Source organism: Gadus chalcogrammus, chromosome 4, assembly GCF_026213295.1.
Source record: "Gadus chalcogrammus isolate NIFS_2021 chromosome 4, NIFS_Gcha_1.0, whole genome shotgun sequence".
Lineage (NCBI taxonomy): Eukaryota > Metazoa > Chordata > Actinopteri > Gadiformes > Gadidae > Gadus > Gadus chalcogrammus.
The window spans coordinates 2,524,636-2,542,470 of record NC_079415.1 but is presented as its reverse complement, the minus strand read 5'-3'; the positions used below and the strand labels follow the sequence as shown (position 1 = coordinate 2,542,470).

General features: G+C 44.0%; 1 protein-coding gene across 2 annotated transcripts in view; it reads right to left on the bottom strand.

The window, feature by feature from the left end:
* The window catches only part of LOC130381811 (NLR family CARD domain-containing protein 3-like), a 119,455-nt gene that overhangs the window by 69,771 nt on the left and 31,849 nt on the right, over window positions 1-17,835 (bottom strand). Inside the window, exons 6-12 of one of the 2 annotated variants that reach the window (XM_056589588.1) lie at window positions 17,219-17,285; window positions 16,975-17,089; window positions 14,482-16,300; window positions 10,562-10,735; window positions 9,401-9,574; window positions 9,179-9,225; window positions 7,014-7,706 (exon numbers count right to left, since the gene is read on the bottom strand). In XM_056589588.1, the coding sequence (XP_056445563.1) occupies window positions 7,153-7,706; window positions 9,179-9,225; window positions 9,401-9,574; window positions 10,562-10,735; window positions 14,482-16,300; window positions 16,975-17,089; window positions 17,219-17,285 (2,950 nt within the window). In that variant the 3' untranslated portion in view covers window positions 7,014-7,152. Of the gene's footprint in view, window positions 1-7,013; window positions 7,707-9,178; window positions 9,226-9,400; window positions 9,575-10,561; window positions 10,736-14,481; window positions 16,301-16,974; window positions 17,090-17,218; window positions 17,286-17,835 lie in introns of those variants that run through there. The other variant, XM_056589587.1, reaches the window with a different exon arrangement.

The window sequence follows — 17,835 nt, the reverse complement described above, 5'->3', positions numbered from 1 at the left end:
GATGACGATACGGTTCAAATGTAGACACTCTGGTGCTCGCCTCCAGGGCGTGTTCGAGGGGGCGCCCACTGGAGCGCCGTGTGGGGAGGAGGGATGCGAAGGAGCGGGGGGGCGCGTTATCAGTGACGTCCATCTAATACACAAACGCTGTTAAAAACAGAAAATGCCGACTCAAAGTTTTTTTACTTCCATCGCTTTGGCGCCCCCTCTGTTGCGGCGCCCCTATGCGCCGCATAGGCTATAGTGCATACCCACTTTTTGTGCCACTGTGTGCGTCTGTCGACTAATATTTCTGTCGACATTAAATGGTCCTTATTCGTCCCTTTGCGCGCAGGCGGGAAGGTCGCACGCATGCGGACACACATGCACATTGCACACACGCATCCACACACTATAAAAAGTAAGAATATAACTGCAGTGACGTGAGATCGCCAAAAGACGGCGCCATTGGTGCAAACTATTTTCCAAAGATGTATGTATGTAAGAAGATTTATGATATATTTATTCAGTTTTGACCTTTAACGCAGATAAGTGCCAATAAATATAATATGCAAGCTTCCTTGATTATCCTATATGCACATTTGATACATTAATATAACTATTTGATATTGTAATATTTACTTCAATTAAAATAGTGCTTCTGGTACTTTTGTCCCCATGTCTCCAAGCCCGGCCCACAGGGTAATAAGTATTTTTTAACGACATGAAACCTCTGTTAGTGAGTCAGCGGCGTTGCTTTGTCTGTTGATAGATGCAGTGACTACGATGCCTCTGATGTGTTACGTTTAACCTCTGACCTCTTACTATAGGAGCCATTTCCAGAATATGTGTTGCCATGTTTAAAGGTATATTTTATCAAGCCTATGTATGTATTATGTTTGGGTTTTGTTCTTTCTTTCATAGTCCAAATTTGTGCGTGTGTGTGTGTGTGTGTTCCTTAAGGTCAGTATCTGACCTTAAGTATCTGACTCTTAAGGTCAGTATCTGTTTATCTCAAGGTTTTTATGAAGCATCATTACGATTAATGCACCACCCTAGCTCGCCGCTAACAGTAAAGACGTACCTCGCTGTAGCTAACCATTACCCCGTGGCGGCGGGGCTCCCACTCCCGCTAACCCCCCCCGGACGGGGCATCAAAGAGGGGAGGGGATTAGCCTCAAGTACCCCGTAAACCGCCGGCAGGAACGGCCCCGCGCTACCTGAAGCTAACCCACCGCTAACACTACGTCAAACAGGCCTAATGAGGCAGGCTTCGTACGTGTGTGTGTGTGTTAGTCTGTGTGTTTGTGTTATTGCATGTGTGTGTGTCTGTGAGTTTGTGTGTGTTTGTCTGTTTGTGTGTCTGTGTTTGTGTGTCTATGTGTATGTTAGTCTGTTTGTGTGTGTCTGTGTGAGTGTGTTAGCCTGTTTGTGTGTCTATGTGTGTGTTAGTCGGTTTGTGTGTGTGGGTGTGTTAGTCTGTGTGTGTGTTACTCTGTGAGTGTGCCCGTGCGTGCGTTTGTGTGTGTGTGTGTGTGTGTGTGTGTGTGTGTGTGTGTGTGTGTGTGGGTGTGTGTGTTACTCTGTGTGTGTGCACGTGCCTGCGTTAGTCTGTGTGTGTGTGTGTGTGTGTGTGTGTGTGTGTGTGTGTGTGTGTGTGTGTGTGTGTGTGTGTGTGTGTGTGTGTGTGTGTTTGTGTGTTTCCATAAATAACTGCCATTCAGACCGTCCACACACGTCCTACTTTGGGTTCTATTAGGGAACATAAGCAGCGATTGTTGCACCTAAACTAGGAAGACGCCCTCTGTTTATTAACAGAGCTTTAACCCTCCCTTAGAACACACAAAGTGCATTCAAAGTGCACTCGATGGACAATCCGTGTGAGACAACGATGACCTTAAGACTGATTCATAGATATCGGAAAGGTCAGCTGATTTAACTAATTCACGGTGGAACTCGATTAGTGCAGAGTCTGTGGGACAGAGAGTGGATGGTTACTGAAGACACTTTAAACTGTAAATCCAGAGCTGAGTGGACGATCAGCTCAAGTGGGACCGGTGGAAAACGCTTTATCTAAAAGTAGAACTGATCCCCGATAAAAAAGGCATCACTGTAAATATTTGAGTAGAATAACCCTTGTCTCATGTTGACCATAGCCGTTTTTACCGTATCTTTTAAGGTCTTTATCAAGAGCTTCATGCTAACAATGACTAGCGGTGTGTTTGCCTTTTGTTACATCACACCCGACAGGCCCCTTGCGATGTTGACATTCACAAAGCCTTATCTCTCCTACATCAAACTTTCATCGCGGCCAAAAGCTATTTCCGTGTTCCTTTTCTTGGCAGAGAGACCGTCTTGTATAACCAGTGTGTTTTTTCCTCTTCGTTAACAAACCCGCCGACTCCTCCTCCTTCCCGCCATTTGTTTCATCGTGTTTACGATTGTATAAATACGGAACACTTCCAGTGACCACGACCTCAGCTCCTAATCAGGGCACTGCCACGCCGTCCACAGGTGATGGCGTCAGGCCAGCAGCCCTTCCGTCACAGCTGACCCAGACGCATCGCCTCAACGGGTTCTTACCCAGAATCCTCTCTGGTCCGCCGGAGGAGAACCTTGGACCGTAAACCTGTGGCGGTCTTTCTCCTTGTGGCCTCGAACCAAACACACACCTCTAGACCCCAAACACACACCTCTAGACCCCTAACACACACCTCTAGACCCCAAACACACACCCCTAGACCCCTAACACACACCCCTCACCGAGGCAGAGCTCCACAGTGTGAACAGTGGAGGCTAAATATAGCAGGAATAATAATACAATATTACAAGGGATTTATGGATGGCACATTTACAACCAAAGCAAATGACAACACCATCATGTAAGAATTGGAATGATCCACTAATGAGGATATCTATTACAGTTGGAGAGAAGAATTGAGGAGTCATTTATTATGTGAGTTAGTTTGTTTGTTAGCTGTTCCCTTAGGGAAATTCTTTTTCACAGTTTCCTTCCGTCATTACTCATCTTCATTTCTCGTCATATGCAGATAAAGAACATGCATAAACTACATTTATACATTTGACATTGATGAAGATGACAACAGACATACATTGGGGTTGGGGTGATCTGACTGTAAACCTGTTATCAAGGGTTTTCCTCCATAAGAGGTCATTCAGCTTTGATAACAGCCATGAATGAAAGGGCTATATCTTTTTTCATGTAAGGTTTTTCTTGTACTGTATATTATGGACGTTTTCATCATGATAGTGGGCCAATTCTAATGTTGTAATTAAGAAATAAATATGGATTTTAAGTGTATTTCTACAGTGGCCAGTTTATGACGTAGAGTGAGGTTAAGACTAAATATAGCAGGACTGCGATTGTCAGGGTGTGAATGTGTGTATGAACCGTTGTAGGTCAGCGCCTGCTAAATCAAATGCTCTAAATGTAAATGTGAAATGGGTTTCAAGTGTATTTCTACAGTCTATGACGTAGAGTGACGCAGAGTCCTCCAGTGTACCTTTGGTCCTGGCTGCTTTTGCCACCCGATGAGAGGAACGGAGAAGGGACTCCCCCACGCTTTAAGTCCCTCCGTCCACGGTGGGGTGGGGGGTGACCTGAGAGCTCGTTTGTTGAGCGGCTGTTTGACAGGCTGCTCCATGGAAGACTGCAGCCGAGCCCGCACTCACTGACACACACACACACACACACACACACACACACACACAGACACACACACACACACACACACACACACACACACACACACACACACACACACACACACACACGTACAAATACATGACTCACACATAAGCATGCCCACACATGACACCCACTAACACACACACCTAACAGATGCATGCGCCACCACATTTACACACTAAAGTACTCACACACACACACTCATGCCCATGCACATGCACACCCATAGATGCATGCCCACACATGCATACGCTCACACACACTCACCCACACATGCAAGCCCACAAGCACTTATGCACATGCACATCCATTGATACACGCACACACAAACACACACACACACACACACACACACACACACACACACACACACACACACACACACACACACACACACACACACACTCTGTCACCCACACTCACCCACACATGAAGCCCAGGAGGAGAAAGGCACATTCACAGCCTATTGTTTAAAGTGTACTATCTATCACAGATAGCGCCGTTTAAACAGTTCTGCTATCCGGACATAAATACACTAACGTTAAGCAAGGCTGAGGCCACTATCTTCTAATGTTGTTGTCGTGCTTATGCCTTGGACAACACTCCCCAGGCATGCAGGTGGGGGCTGGCCACTGCTCAGAGATAGGTCTACTGTAGGTCTATCACCGTGTATAACGTACGGACACATTCAGCTAAAAACACCTCAAAGTCTCCATGATGTCTGCCTTGACAACCATGAATCACCGTCGACTTGACAAAACCTGCTTTGAAATCCTCATCGAGTGCCAAGAATGAAACTCTTTGAAACTCTTTTGCGGATTCTAATCGGACAAAGCAAAAGTGTGAAGCAGTATGAGTCAGGAACTGTGTGTGTGTGTGTGTGTGTGTGTGTGTGTGTGTGTGTGTGTGTGTGTGTGTGTGTGTGTGTGTGTGTGTGTGTGTGTGTTGGCGGACAGTGTGATGGTGCGTTGGGGTTTGGAGCGTTCCTGTGATTGTTGTCAGAGCGATTGGCTCCTCTCTTTGGTCAACACATAGCTGTTATCTATGTTTGGCTGATCACAAACACATTTTCCACTCTGCTGAGATAATACACATGGTTCCTCTTCTGATTTCCTCTTTTATAGATTGCGTTCTCTGTTATTCACTGAGCAATGTTAGCATCTATCTAAGTGTGGAATCTGTGATGCAAAGATTAACCAAAACCTCCAAAACTTGTTGTCTTCTTGACTGTTTCAGTATAAATCTTTTCATTATTGTAAACCTGAGCTTTGAATGGTTTGTCTTTCCATCAAGGTTTCATATTCAAAACATACAAATGTATATCCATACAATAAAAATATGATTTGTTACTGTCAAAATATGATCTCATCCGTGCATTCAGGTGTCTACCGTTTGTCTTTAATAAACCCCACAACACATTTGTATTTGCAAAAAAACTGGTTTTATTAGGCCTGTGTATGTTTTTGTGTTCACAATTATAAAACTATGCATTAAAATGCATCGACATACATTCACATCTACTTATTTTGATTTCATAGACCTACTGCATTGGTTACATTAATATCAATCCAGACAATAGATAATAAAATGTATTAGGATATAAGTCATATAACCCAATTGGGTGATTTTCTCTCCATCTTTTAGGTGAGTGGGTGCTGATTATACACTTTTTTTTTCAAATGAATTATAAACAAATTCTTGGTCATTTTCTTTTTTTCACATAAAGCCTAGAGACTGCCCTGTAGCCTGTATGTAGGAATTAAAATTCACCGAAGGTATACCCTGTATCAATAATAATCAAACATATCAAAAAAATGACATGAAACAAAAAGCATGAAAAATCAATACACAAAAACGATGTTCAAGTTATTTCTCAAATAAGAAAAGTAACAAAGCATATTTCCTTCATAATAAAAGTGATCAGTTTATAGGCTTTTTCAGGCATATGAATTGATCACTAGCATTATGAATATAAAACTGATATCAGAGCCATGCATTATGAAACTCTAAACGGCTGAAAACATACACAATATTGTAGTATAAACATATTTCGATTCACTATCAATCAATATTTAAAATGCATTTGTCATTAGAAATATATTCTTTGTAAAACCTGCTTAGTTAACCTCATGGAAGATCTTAAGTCTCTTCCTTTCAGGGTTTATAGAGATCAACTTTCAGAAGCCCAAGAAAACCTATATATACATGTGGATGTGCACGCGTGTTTGTGTGTGTGTATATGTGTGTTTATATATGCAATTGTGCGCTTGTCTGTTTTTATATATGTAAGTGCGTGTGTTCATAGATATGCGTGTGTAGTGTTTGTGTGCTCACTTGTTTGAATATGCATGTGTGTGTTTATATATGGGTGTCACTGTGTGTGTATATGTGAGTTTATATTTATATATACTAGGACTGGACAAGTTAACACATTAATTACGCTTTGACGCAATCTTATTTTAACACGATTAATACAAATTGACGCGTTACAGTAAAGGGCCCAGAGGAAGGCTGAGCCTTAGAAGCTTTGAGACGTTTGGGGCACCAGACCTTGCGACGGGGGGGGGGCTCTCTAACACAGCTACCCTGAGGGGGGGCAGCAAGATCGGGGTAGTCCCCGGGGGGGTCGGTTGGGGGACGTTGATTCAGTGAAACACACAGGGAGATAACTTGATGACCGCTATCTGAGAAAACATAGACTCACCCAGCCCGCTGAGCCATCCCACACATGTAGATCAGTCTGTACCCCCCCTTCCGATCGTGATCAGGTCAGAGCAGCTCCTCTACGACCCAGCAGAGCTCACCTGAGGCCTCTCTATGGCCTCACACATGATTTAAGGGCTTTGTCTGTTAAGTCTGAACAGGAGAGAAGTGAGTCAGACCAATTGGTAATTGGGCGTGGCGTTCTGAAGGCCAGTGGTCTCTAGGTGAATCAAGTGTGCTAAATGGTGAGACTTGCGTTTAGAAAAAAATAAATTGTGATTTAGATTTTCTATATGCGTAAAAACAATGGAGTAGTGCTTAGAGTTTAGCAGTCTCGAGTCTTCTGGTTGATACACAAGCTTCAAGTTTTCAGAATTGTGTGCATAGTTCCATTTTTTGTGTGTTTACAATCGAGAAAAACTGTAAAACCTCGGACAACCAGAGAGCAGTGATTACCCCCCCTCACCCTCTGCCCTCCCCTCGAACCTACCCCCCCCTCAGCCCCCCCCTCACCCTCACACCCTCCTCACCATACCCTCAGTCCCCTCCCCCTCCCCTCAGCCCCCACACCCTAACCCTCATCCCCTCCCTTTCTCCCCCCCCCTCCCAAAGCCCCCTTCACGCACCCTTTGTGTGTGTGTGTGTGTGTGTGTGTGTGTGTGTGTGTGTGTGTGTGTGTGTGTGTGTGTGTGTGTGTGTGTGTGTGTGTGTGTGTGTGTGTGTGTGTGTGTGTGTGTGTGTGTGCGCGTGAGTGTGTGTGTCTAAAACTGACACAGAGTCGCTGAGGACCCCAATAACCCCACCCCCGGGAGGAGGTCCTCCTGGGTGAAGGAGGAGCAGAAGGTGTGGAGGTGTGTCAGTGTGTCTGAGGACCCTCCTCCACCTGGGGACACTCTGTAGAAGGACAGAGAGCCAGCAGGCCGGTCCAGATACACTCCTACTCTGGTGGAGCCAGCGGGGGGGAGAGGGAGGGCTGTCTCTGTACCGTTGTACAAGGCAGAGTAACCACCATCAGAACAACGAAGAACCCAGGACTTGTTGTTCAGTCCAAGCCTGCTGTCACCACCCACTCCTCTCCTTGGGATTCCTCTGTATGTCACTCCTATAACAACCTCTCCTTCCCTCTCTACCTCCCAGTAACAGCGGTCAGTCAGAGCATCTCTACCCAACACCTGGGGCAAGGAGTCAAATCTCTCTGGGTGATCCGGATTCGACTGGGCCGCTCGGAAATTTCCAACGTTCACCTTCCTGTTGTCCTCAGACAGAGAGAGTCGTTTGTAGGCCGTGTTGGGGTCCAGGGTGAGGTCACGGGCATCTGAGGGAGAACCAGACATGATGAGCTGCTGACCTCAGAGACACTGGGGAGTGTTCAGATGTTTCTGTTTTGTTGAGCCAGCGTCTCCCCGCTAATCTGAGGAGCGGGTTGTAACCCACCTGGTACCTGGTCGTGACCCACCTGGTACCGGGTCGCTTCACTCGTTACCGGGTTGTGATTCAGGTGATACCAGGTTGCCGAGAAACAATAAATTATGTATATTATAATTTTTAATTAATTAGAATTAAAAGGGGCATTGACATTGGCAGCAAGGTAACCAATCGTATGTCACAACCCATCTCTAAATATAGGTAATATATTAAGTGGTCAATAAAAAATATAAAAAGGTCACTTTATCCCATAAAATTTAAAACAGAAATGCACTAAAGCGGCGGTGACACATGCTGTTACTTTATGTGGTCCAAAGGCTGAATTAACCTGATCTATTTCGCAAGCTATGACATAAGTGTGTCTTCCTCTCACCCTCTTGCAGGCAAAAGCAGCCTACTCAAGTTTTAAAGTGTCTATCCAGTGCAGTCAATTCTAAATAAATTTTGTTATTGGCGGACCAAGTGTCCGCGGTGGTGGACATATGATCCAGGGAGGACGCGAAAATTATTTTGAGCTTCGATTCCATGTCGGTATAACACTTGTTCAGGTAATGGGACATTGTTTTCTTGTCAGATGTTGGCTTGCCAGTCGCGGGTATTTTATCTAGTATTTTTCTAAATCTGGGCGATTCAATAGTCGACAGACTATTCTGTCTTGTCTTCTACAATGAAGCCTGCACCAAGCCGGTCTGCTACAGCGCTCCAACACTCACACACTCCTTCCACAAGCAGCTACGTCACTCAAATCGATCGCTATGGCAACGTGCACGGCAAGCAGGCGCTGCAGACACACAGGAAGCACGCATGTACGCACCACAACAGATCAGAACTTTACACACAGGCAAACACGACTTGGGTAACGCAGGAAAGCCCGTTACTTTAGTCTAGTAAAGTAGTGTAGTTACCGATATTTCAAATGTAATGCGTTACTTTACTTTGTTACCCGAAAAAGTAATATGCGTAACGCGCTAACGTGTTACCCCTGAGCTAGCCATTGGATGTACGGATGGTCGCTATGCAGGGGAGCCGCATTTTCGGGTTGTCAATAAATAAGTAAAGAGTAAAGTCTGTGTCCTTCTTATTATTGTTAGTATACCCAAAATACTACAGTCTGAGACCAGATGTTAGTTTCATGATCATTATCATGATTATGTCTGATCATACCAAACAACTATCCAATACATAATATAACAATGTAATACCTGCTGGGTTTTATACAAGCAGGTTTAATTGTGACGGTCGACACATGATGTCAGCCATCATCTTCATTCCCAGTAGGATGTGACCTCACTTCCTGCTGTGTGGATGGACTTTCCATCTCAATAGTGAGTTAGTGTTGTGATGAATCAAACAGATACTTACATCTCAGTGGAACTGGTTTCAGCCTCAACACTCCACCGTGCTCCACACTGGGGGGGAATCAAAGTGAGAGCAGCATGTTGAAACATTACCTTCATCATCTGCTGTCTCATCTCGTTCTACACAACATGAGTTACAGCTGCCTTTTCAAACGACTTCATCTGGCAGCGGCTTGAATCCTTGTAGGAGTGTTTTTCCCTGAGTGGGGAGCTGTCCTCTCCATACCTGAGAGTGTCCAGTCTCCAGCGTGGATCCTTCAGTCCAGCAGAGAGCAGCGCAGCTCCTGAGTCTCCTGGGTGATTGTAGCTCAGGTCAAGCTCTCTCAGATGGGAGGGGTTGGAGCTCAGAGCTGAGGCCAGAGAAGCAAAGCCTTCCTGTGTGACCAGGCAGCCAGACAATCTACACACACACACACACACACACACACACACACACACACACACACACACACACACACACACACACACACACACACACACACACACACACACACACACACACACACACACACACACACACACACACACGTAAAATCCTGTGTTTTTCCAGTCTGCCAACCAGTTTGTGAATGTCCTACTCCTAACTCAAGTGGCGTTGCCTTGGTGAAGTAGAAGGTCCATTTATGAAGCACTTCCTGGTCCAGTGAAGGGTAACCGACGGCGAGGTGTGTGTGGATGTGTGGAGCTCCTTCTGGCCAGCGGTTGAAGATGGCCAAGAGAAAGCTTCTCAGACATTATACATTAGGTTTTCTAAACCACTCCACATTTGGATTGGGTCCATTTGCCACAGCGCCACCCGTGGAAGAAGGCCTTCCCGGAAACAAGCGGGTATTCAACGGCCACATAATATATCAGTGTTGTAGCGCCCCAAGCCCTAGTCTCTATTCCCTTGTGGAGCGAGGTCCACTCAATGACAGGACTTTGGGCTTCTTTATATTTCACTTGGTTAAAGTATCACCTTTAACTAGAACATGGTTTGATTGTACTACCATCTAGATTATATATCATTCAGGGAAACCACTAACACGATCAAAAGTATTATTATCAGGGGTGCAAACTGATGATGGCCCAATGAGGTGGTCTGAGGTGTCCAGCTAGGGGTAAGAACCTCCAAAGACCCTGATCTGTACTTCACCCTGATCTAAACTATCACCGTCCCATATACATGGGACAGTGGGGGGGCAATATTAGTATATTTTGAGTTCATGTTCATATTTGTAATTGAAAAGTTGCAGGCATATGGATGTATTAGAATATCCAACTAAACAACAAGGTGTAACATATCCAATGATACCAAAGTCATGGACTGAGTTATAAGCTGAGTAATATAACTGTCCTCTGATGTGGAACTTGTGGTGTTACTGTTTGACCATTGAGTAAAACTGACCTGAGAATTTCCAGTGTACAGTGTGGACTCCCCAGTCCAGCAGAGAGCAGCTTCACTCCTGAATCCTTCAGATCATTGGTACCCAGGTCCAGCACTCTCAGACTAGAGGAGCTTGAGCTGAGAACTGAGGCCAGAGCTTCACAGCATCTCTCTGACAGATGACAGCCAGTTATCCTTCACACACACAATAAACACAACATGTTAGGAACTGGGTTTAATGTTTTTTTGAAATTTGTTATTAGACATGTTTTATTAGTTTAATTAAATGTCAGTACAGTAGATCTTCAAAAGTTGACTTACTAGGAAGTCAGATGAATAAATATTCAACGAGACCCCTAAAAAGAGCCAGTTCTAAGATGAAAATGTTATTAAACTTTACTTAACAACTCTAAAGTCCACCTTAATGTATAACTACATGATTATGAGAAGAAAAGGAATGTAATAAAACCTACACCTTATACAATGATCAACAAACTGAGTCCAATGTTCACCTTTTACTCTCATGGTAACACAAATAGAGTGAGATTTAGGTCTTGTATTTGAATTTGAATTGTATTTGGCTGTATTGCGGCGCTGGTGTGATCGCTCTACTTGGAAACACACGACCCACTTAAGTTCCCATGAAGACACTCTGCTTTGATCAGAAAACTAAAATAACGGTTTGAACTTTGTGCAAAGTTACATTAAAATGTCACCGCAGCACTAGCGTTGTTCAAGAGCCTGTGAAGAAATGCATTATTCTGGATGAACAAGAGAAGAAGATAAATCCTAATTGGAGTATATTTTCCATCAGCAGCCGGTTATTATTAGTAGCTATTTGATTGAGGAGGAGGAGGGTGAAGAGTTGGTCGGTGGGAATAGAGATGTCGAGGCACTGGTGGTAAAAACAGAAAAAGACCCCCTATGCAATCAAAGTATAAACAGCTTATTTAAAGTGAATGAATCTATTCACATGAATGGACACAGATGGAGAGTATGTGACCAAGGACATTGTCACGTCTTATTAAGGGGTGCAACCACATTTGTTAGGGTGCCACCAAATTAAAAAGTTAGTGGCACCAGTTGAAAATGTGTCTTGAGCCCTGAGAGGACATATTCTACTTATTTATTAAGAGCCTACACATACAATAAACACAACATGTTAGGAACTGTGATTAAAGTAACTAACAGTGATTGCTATTAACATAATGAAGGACTATGTACTAGTCATTACATTAGATCATTATTTGTATTCAATATTGGAGTTTTTGCAGTGTTTGAGAACTTTTTTGTGTATTAATTAGACTTTTTATTGTAGTATTACGTATTTTATGTATAGTATTGTAATACATGTTGTAGCCTGAGCATCCTCTAAGCTCCCCCTCTCAAAACGCCCAGTCAATTTGTTGTGACAAATATTAATGGTAAAAATAAGTTTTTAATAATGTGGCAAGCAGCACGGGAACGTGCTGCTCGCCACATATAAGTTTGCAACTCTCGTGGCCCATACTCCGCACGACCCTGAGAGAGACTTTATGTAAACAAACCACACACACCTGAAACACACATCCTATCGCCCACAACCACGTCTGCCTCTGTGCCGTCGACCCTCCCAGGATCCGTTACGACACTTGGCGACCAGGGCCGTGATCGCCACAATAATATGATAATAATATATATGCATATATATATTATTATATGAAGACATCGGACTGACTTATATGTAACAAAACGGAACTATGAAATCATATTTTTCATTTGCGGCATTGATGATGACCGTTGCTGCTTGTTGGGTGATTTCATTGGTTGATTCGTCAAATTAATCAAAATGTATTAACCACTGCTAAAAACAATCTAGCCCCCCTTAGCTCCCGCAATCATAATTCTTTGGCACCGCTGCTACAACTAATAAGTAAATGTTTAAATATCCTTTAGCTGGGCGATCTCTACAGAGAATAAAGTACTCTCTTCCTTTGTTTCTTCCCTCTCTCAACTTTTTCCCAATCAATCGTGACTTCTCACCCTTACCCCTGATGACCCTGAAGTGTCTTTATCAACCCTCCCTATTTAAGAGGAGGCAAGACTCATCCTCAGGTCTGTGAACACAAGGAAGGCAGAGGGACCAGATGGCATTCCAGGAAGAGTGCTCCAAGAATGCGCATACCAGCTTGCAGATGTCTTTACGGAGATTTTTAATATGTCTTTAGCCAAAGCGGTCGTACCAACCTGTTTTAAAACAGCCACTATTATACCTGTGCCCAAGCAAAGTAACATCAGCACCTTAAATGACTATAGACCTGTGGCGCTCACTCCCATCATCGCCAAGTGCTTTGTGAGGCTGGTGGCGAAGCGCGTTAAGGCTTTCCTCCCTCGCTCCCTGGACCAGCATCAGTATGCTTACAGGGAAAACAGGTCCACTGAGGACGCTATCGTCACAGCCCTCCATTCAACGCTGACACACCTGGACAAGAAGGAGACATATGTAAGACTACTCTTTATAGATTACAGCTCGGCTTTTAATACCATCGTCCCCAACCGGCTGATCACCAAACTTCTTGATCTGGGCCTCAGCTACAGCCTGTGTATGTGGATTAAGGATTTCCTAACAGATCGCCCGCAGACAGTGAGACTGGGTCCTCACCAATCCTCGAGCCTGTCCCTCAGCACTGGAGCTCCACAAGGCTGTGTATTGAGTCCCCTGCTGTACTCCGTATACACATATGACTGCACCAACACCCATCCTTCAAATACTGTGATCAAATTTGCAGATGACACCACTGTGGTAGGAAAAATCACCCATGAAAATGAAAGTGCCTACAGAGACGAAGTTGACAGACTGACAGAATGGTGTCAAAAAAACAACCTGACCCTGAATGTCAGAAAGACAAAAGAAATCATAGTCGACTTCAGGCGGCAAAAGGCGAACCTCCAACCCCTCATCATCAATGGTGAGGAAGTAGAGAGGACCTCCTGCTTTAAGTTCCTGGGGGTTATGCTCTCAGAGGACCTGAAATGGGTGATGAACACAACTGCCACAGTAAGGAAAGCACAACAGCGGCTCTACTTCCTGAGAATATTGAGGAAAAACAACCTGTCTCCCGAGCTGCTTAAGACTTTTTACCACTGCTGCATTGAAAGTGTGATCACTTACTGTATCACTGCATGATGCGTCAACTGCACAGAAAAGGACAGGAAATCCCTCAGTCGGGTCATAAGGTCTGCTGAGAGAATAGTTGAACTTCCACTGCCTCCCCTGGATGACATCTTTAGGACGCGCTGCCTCCGCCGAGCATGTAGCATTTTAAAGGATGAGACTCACCCCGCAAACCATCTCTTCACCCTGCTACCCTCTGGCAGGCGCTACCGGGCCACTACAGCCCGCACCTCCAGACTGCAGAACAGTTTCATCCCCAGGGCCATCACAGAACTTAATAATCACACTACACTCCTACCCTCCACCCAGCACAACTGCACTTTTGTTAGTGGTTGCACTAACAAATTTCGTTGTGTATCCAATGCACAATGACAAATAAAGTCTATTCTATTCTATTATATTGGTTAAACCCAAATCGCCCATGTAACCAAACTTACAAGGTTAAAAGGTTTTAAAATAATTGGTAATCCTTTAAAAATAAACGTATATTTATGAATCTATCCGTATCAATAATTATTTATTTATACATATAGCTGGATATTTAGATACAGCTGTATTAAACTATAATCAAACAATATTAGTTCTTTCTTTCGTCATTTTATTATTTCATAATAAATAGAGCTTTTGAGTTTGACTTTCAACCTCACACAATATAACGTTGTGTATATTGAGATACATGTTATAAGTTAACCTCGAAAGATGTTTTTTATGTTATCATTACTTTTATATTCTACTATCAGGCATATTGTGTTGTGTGTATTGTGATAAATGTTATTAATGAACCTACAGAGATGTTTTGGAGGCTTTGACCAATGGCAGCAGCCCCAGAAGACCCTCCTCTGAAGCAGAGTATTTCTTCAGGTGAAACACGTCCAGCTCCTCTTCTGATGACAGTAAGATGAGGACCAGAGCTGACCACTGAGCAGGAGAGACATGTGTTTTGAACAGACTTCCTGATGTCAAGGACCGTTGGATCTGCTCCACTAGAGAACAGTCGTTCAGCTCATTCAGACAGTGGAACAGATTTATGGTTCTCTCTGGAGAGAGATCTCCATCTACCTTAGTCTTGATGTAAGATGCTATTTCCTTGTTTCTTAAGAGCAATTTTCTAAATTTTCTGGACCAAAAGATTTGTCTTCTATCATTTTCTACCAGCAGACAACGTAGGAGATTGTGATTGGTCTCCAGAGAGAGGCCAAGGAGGAAGCGGAGGAACAAGTCCAGGTGTCCGTTCTCACTCTGTAAGGCCTTGTCCACAGCACTCTGGTGGAGGTGGAGGAGTTTATCTTCCCTGGATGTTGGCTCTTCTTCTGAGAGCAGATTGACATCAGTGTAGATAAAGGACCAGAAGACATAAAGGGCAGCCAGAAACTCCTGGAGGCTCAGATGGACGAAGCAGAACACCTTGTCTTGGTACAGATCACACTCCTCTTTAAAGATCTGGGTGAACACTCCTGAGTACACTGAGGCTGCTCTGATATCGATGTCACACTCTGCCAGGTCTGCCTCGTAGAAGATCAGGTGGCCTTTCTCAAGCTGGTTAAAAGCAAGTTTTCCCAGAGAAACAATGATCTTCCTGCTCTCTGAACTCCAGTGTGAATCTGTTTCAGATCTCCCACGGTACTTCATGTCCCCCTGTATGGACTGAACCCTCAGGAAGTGGCTGTACATCTGAATCACGGTCTTAGGCATCTCCTCTTCTCTCTGGGATGTTTTGAAGAGGTCCTCCAGAACTGTAGCAGTGATCAAACAGAAGACTGGGATGTGACACATGATGCGGAGGCTTCGTGATTTTTTGACGTGGGAGATGATAGAGCTGGCCAGCGTCTGCTCTCTGAATCTCATCCTGAAGTACTCCTCCTTCTGTGGGTCGGTGAACCCTCTCACCTCTGTCACCTTGTCAACACACTCATCAGGGATCTGATTGGCTGCCGCAGGACTTGTGGTTATCCAGATGCGAGCGGAGGGAAGCAGGAAGCCCCTGATGAGGTTTGTCAGCAGCACGTCCACCGAGGTGGACTTTGTGACATCAGTCCAGATCGGGTTGTTCTGGAAGTCCAGAGGAATTCGATACTCATCCAGACCATCCAAGATGAAGACAACTTCAAACAGGTCATATCTGCAGATTCCTGCTTCTTTGGTCTCAATAAAGAAGTGCTGAAGAAGTTCCACCAAGCTAAACTCTTTCCCTTTTAGTAAATTCAGCTCTCTGAAAGTGAGGAGAAATATGAAGTGTATGTCCTGGTTGGCATTGCCTTCGGCCCAGTCCAGAGTGAACTTCTGTGTTAAGACGGTTTTACCAATGCCGGGCACCCCAGTTGTCATCATTGTCCTGATTTGTTGATCTTGTCCAGGTAAGGGTTCAAAGATGTCCTCACATCTGATTGGTGTTTCCTCCATGGCTGGTTTCCTGGAAGCTGTTTCAATCAGTCTGACCTCATGTTCCTTGTTGACCTCTCCACTGCCTCTCTCTGTGAGGAAGATCTCTGTGAGGAAGTCATTCAGATCTGTTCGTTGTCCTGCTTTATTGATTCCTTCAAACACAACCCTGAACTTCTTCTTCAAATTAGACTTTATTTTATGTTGGCACTCGACAGCATCAGATCCTAAAAGAGAAAACAACAGAAGACATCAGTTAGTGGAAGGTGACATCAGTGAAAAAAGGTCAATATTTCCTTTTAATTATCAACTTCTTGATGTTTAGTGGCTTCATTACTTGTGGTCGGAGAAGCTGTTCATGACAAGGACTGCATGTTAAAGATTAAAAATGTTCAGGACTACTTTGTCATTTCCAGAAATATGATTGGTCAAATTATATCAATAATGGTAGTGAATCAGTGTAAAGTGACTTGCTCTGCTGACATAACAAGACAGTGCTTAACATTCTTTAACCTGATAGACCAACAATAACCCTACATATCTGGATCAAACCATTGAACTGACACCCCCACAGTAACCCTACATATATGGATCAAACCATTTAACCTGACACCCCCACAATAACCCTACCTATCTGGATCAAACCATTTAACCCCAAAGAGGAAAGATATCTCCCATTAAAGTTAGAAATGTCTCACATTATGTCATTGAGTCAGAACAGAACAAATAATAATCTCCTACTGCTCTTCAAAATGTGTGTTTCTTCTCTCTTTTCAAGATAATAGTCTCTAACTGCCCCCCAGTTTGTCTGCCAGTTCCTCCTGGTTGATCTCCACCAGGCAGAGCTTTGTGATGTCCACCATTCCCTCTATGGCGCGCCTCCTCTGCTCCTCCTTCTTACCATCCACCTCCTCCTCCTCCCTCTCACTCTCTGAGCATTGTGGGTAATGTGGGAAGGGACCCATCCAGAACTTCTTCAGCTCCTTGTCTAGGAAAGGTTCTCTATTCTCAGCCCTCTGGAACAGAACAAACATCAAGTAGAACTTTACTGTCCTGGATTCACGTCCCGCTGGGAGAACCTCAAGAGATGCTTTTTAATGTTCCTGCAGAGCTACAGTCAAATGTCTTGTTGGACATTTACACACCTTGATCAGCTCTGTTTGATGCTGCTGTACAGACTGAGCACTGGTAACATTTGACCTCTCCTGGTGTCTGTGGAGAACACACACACAAACACACACATTTAATTTCTTAATTTATATCCCAATTCATAAGAAATGTACATGGAATAAATGTTACAGATACAAAACATTGCTCAGGCATTATCTCGCAATGTGGGTCTGATGACAGTTCAAACAGCAGATTATGGATACACACAACACCTTCTTCTGCAGATGTGGCGGCTTGCAATAATGGAGGATATTGAGCAGTATTTGGCAAGATGTTTTGCCCTTGCTTTGGTAAAGCCACCCATCCTGAGACCCCTAATGACAGGCCTATGCACATGGCCCAGGCTGATGAAGATAAGGACCAGATATTGACTTTTGTAGCCGAGGCCAGATATTTGTTGTACAAGAGGGTAATAGTTTACCAGCTTTGTTGAGTAAGCCTCCTCTAGACTTGAATCAAAACAGCATCCTACTTCCAGAATGAACATATTTCTATTGTTCTCATCAATGATCGTAACATCAGGCCTGGTGGCATTTAAATCAGAGAACACAGACGTTTCTGCAAAGCACCTGGAAAACATCTGTTGTCTAAC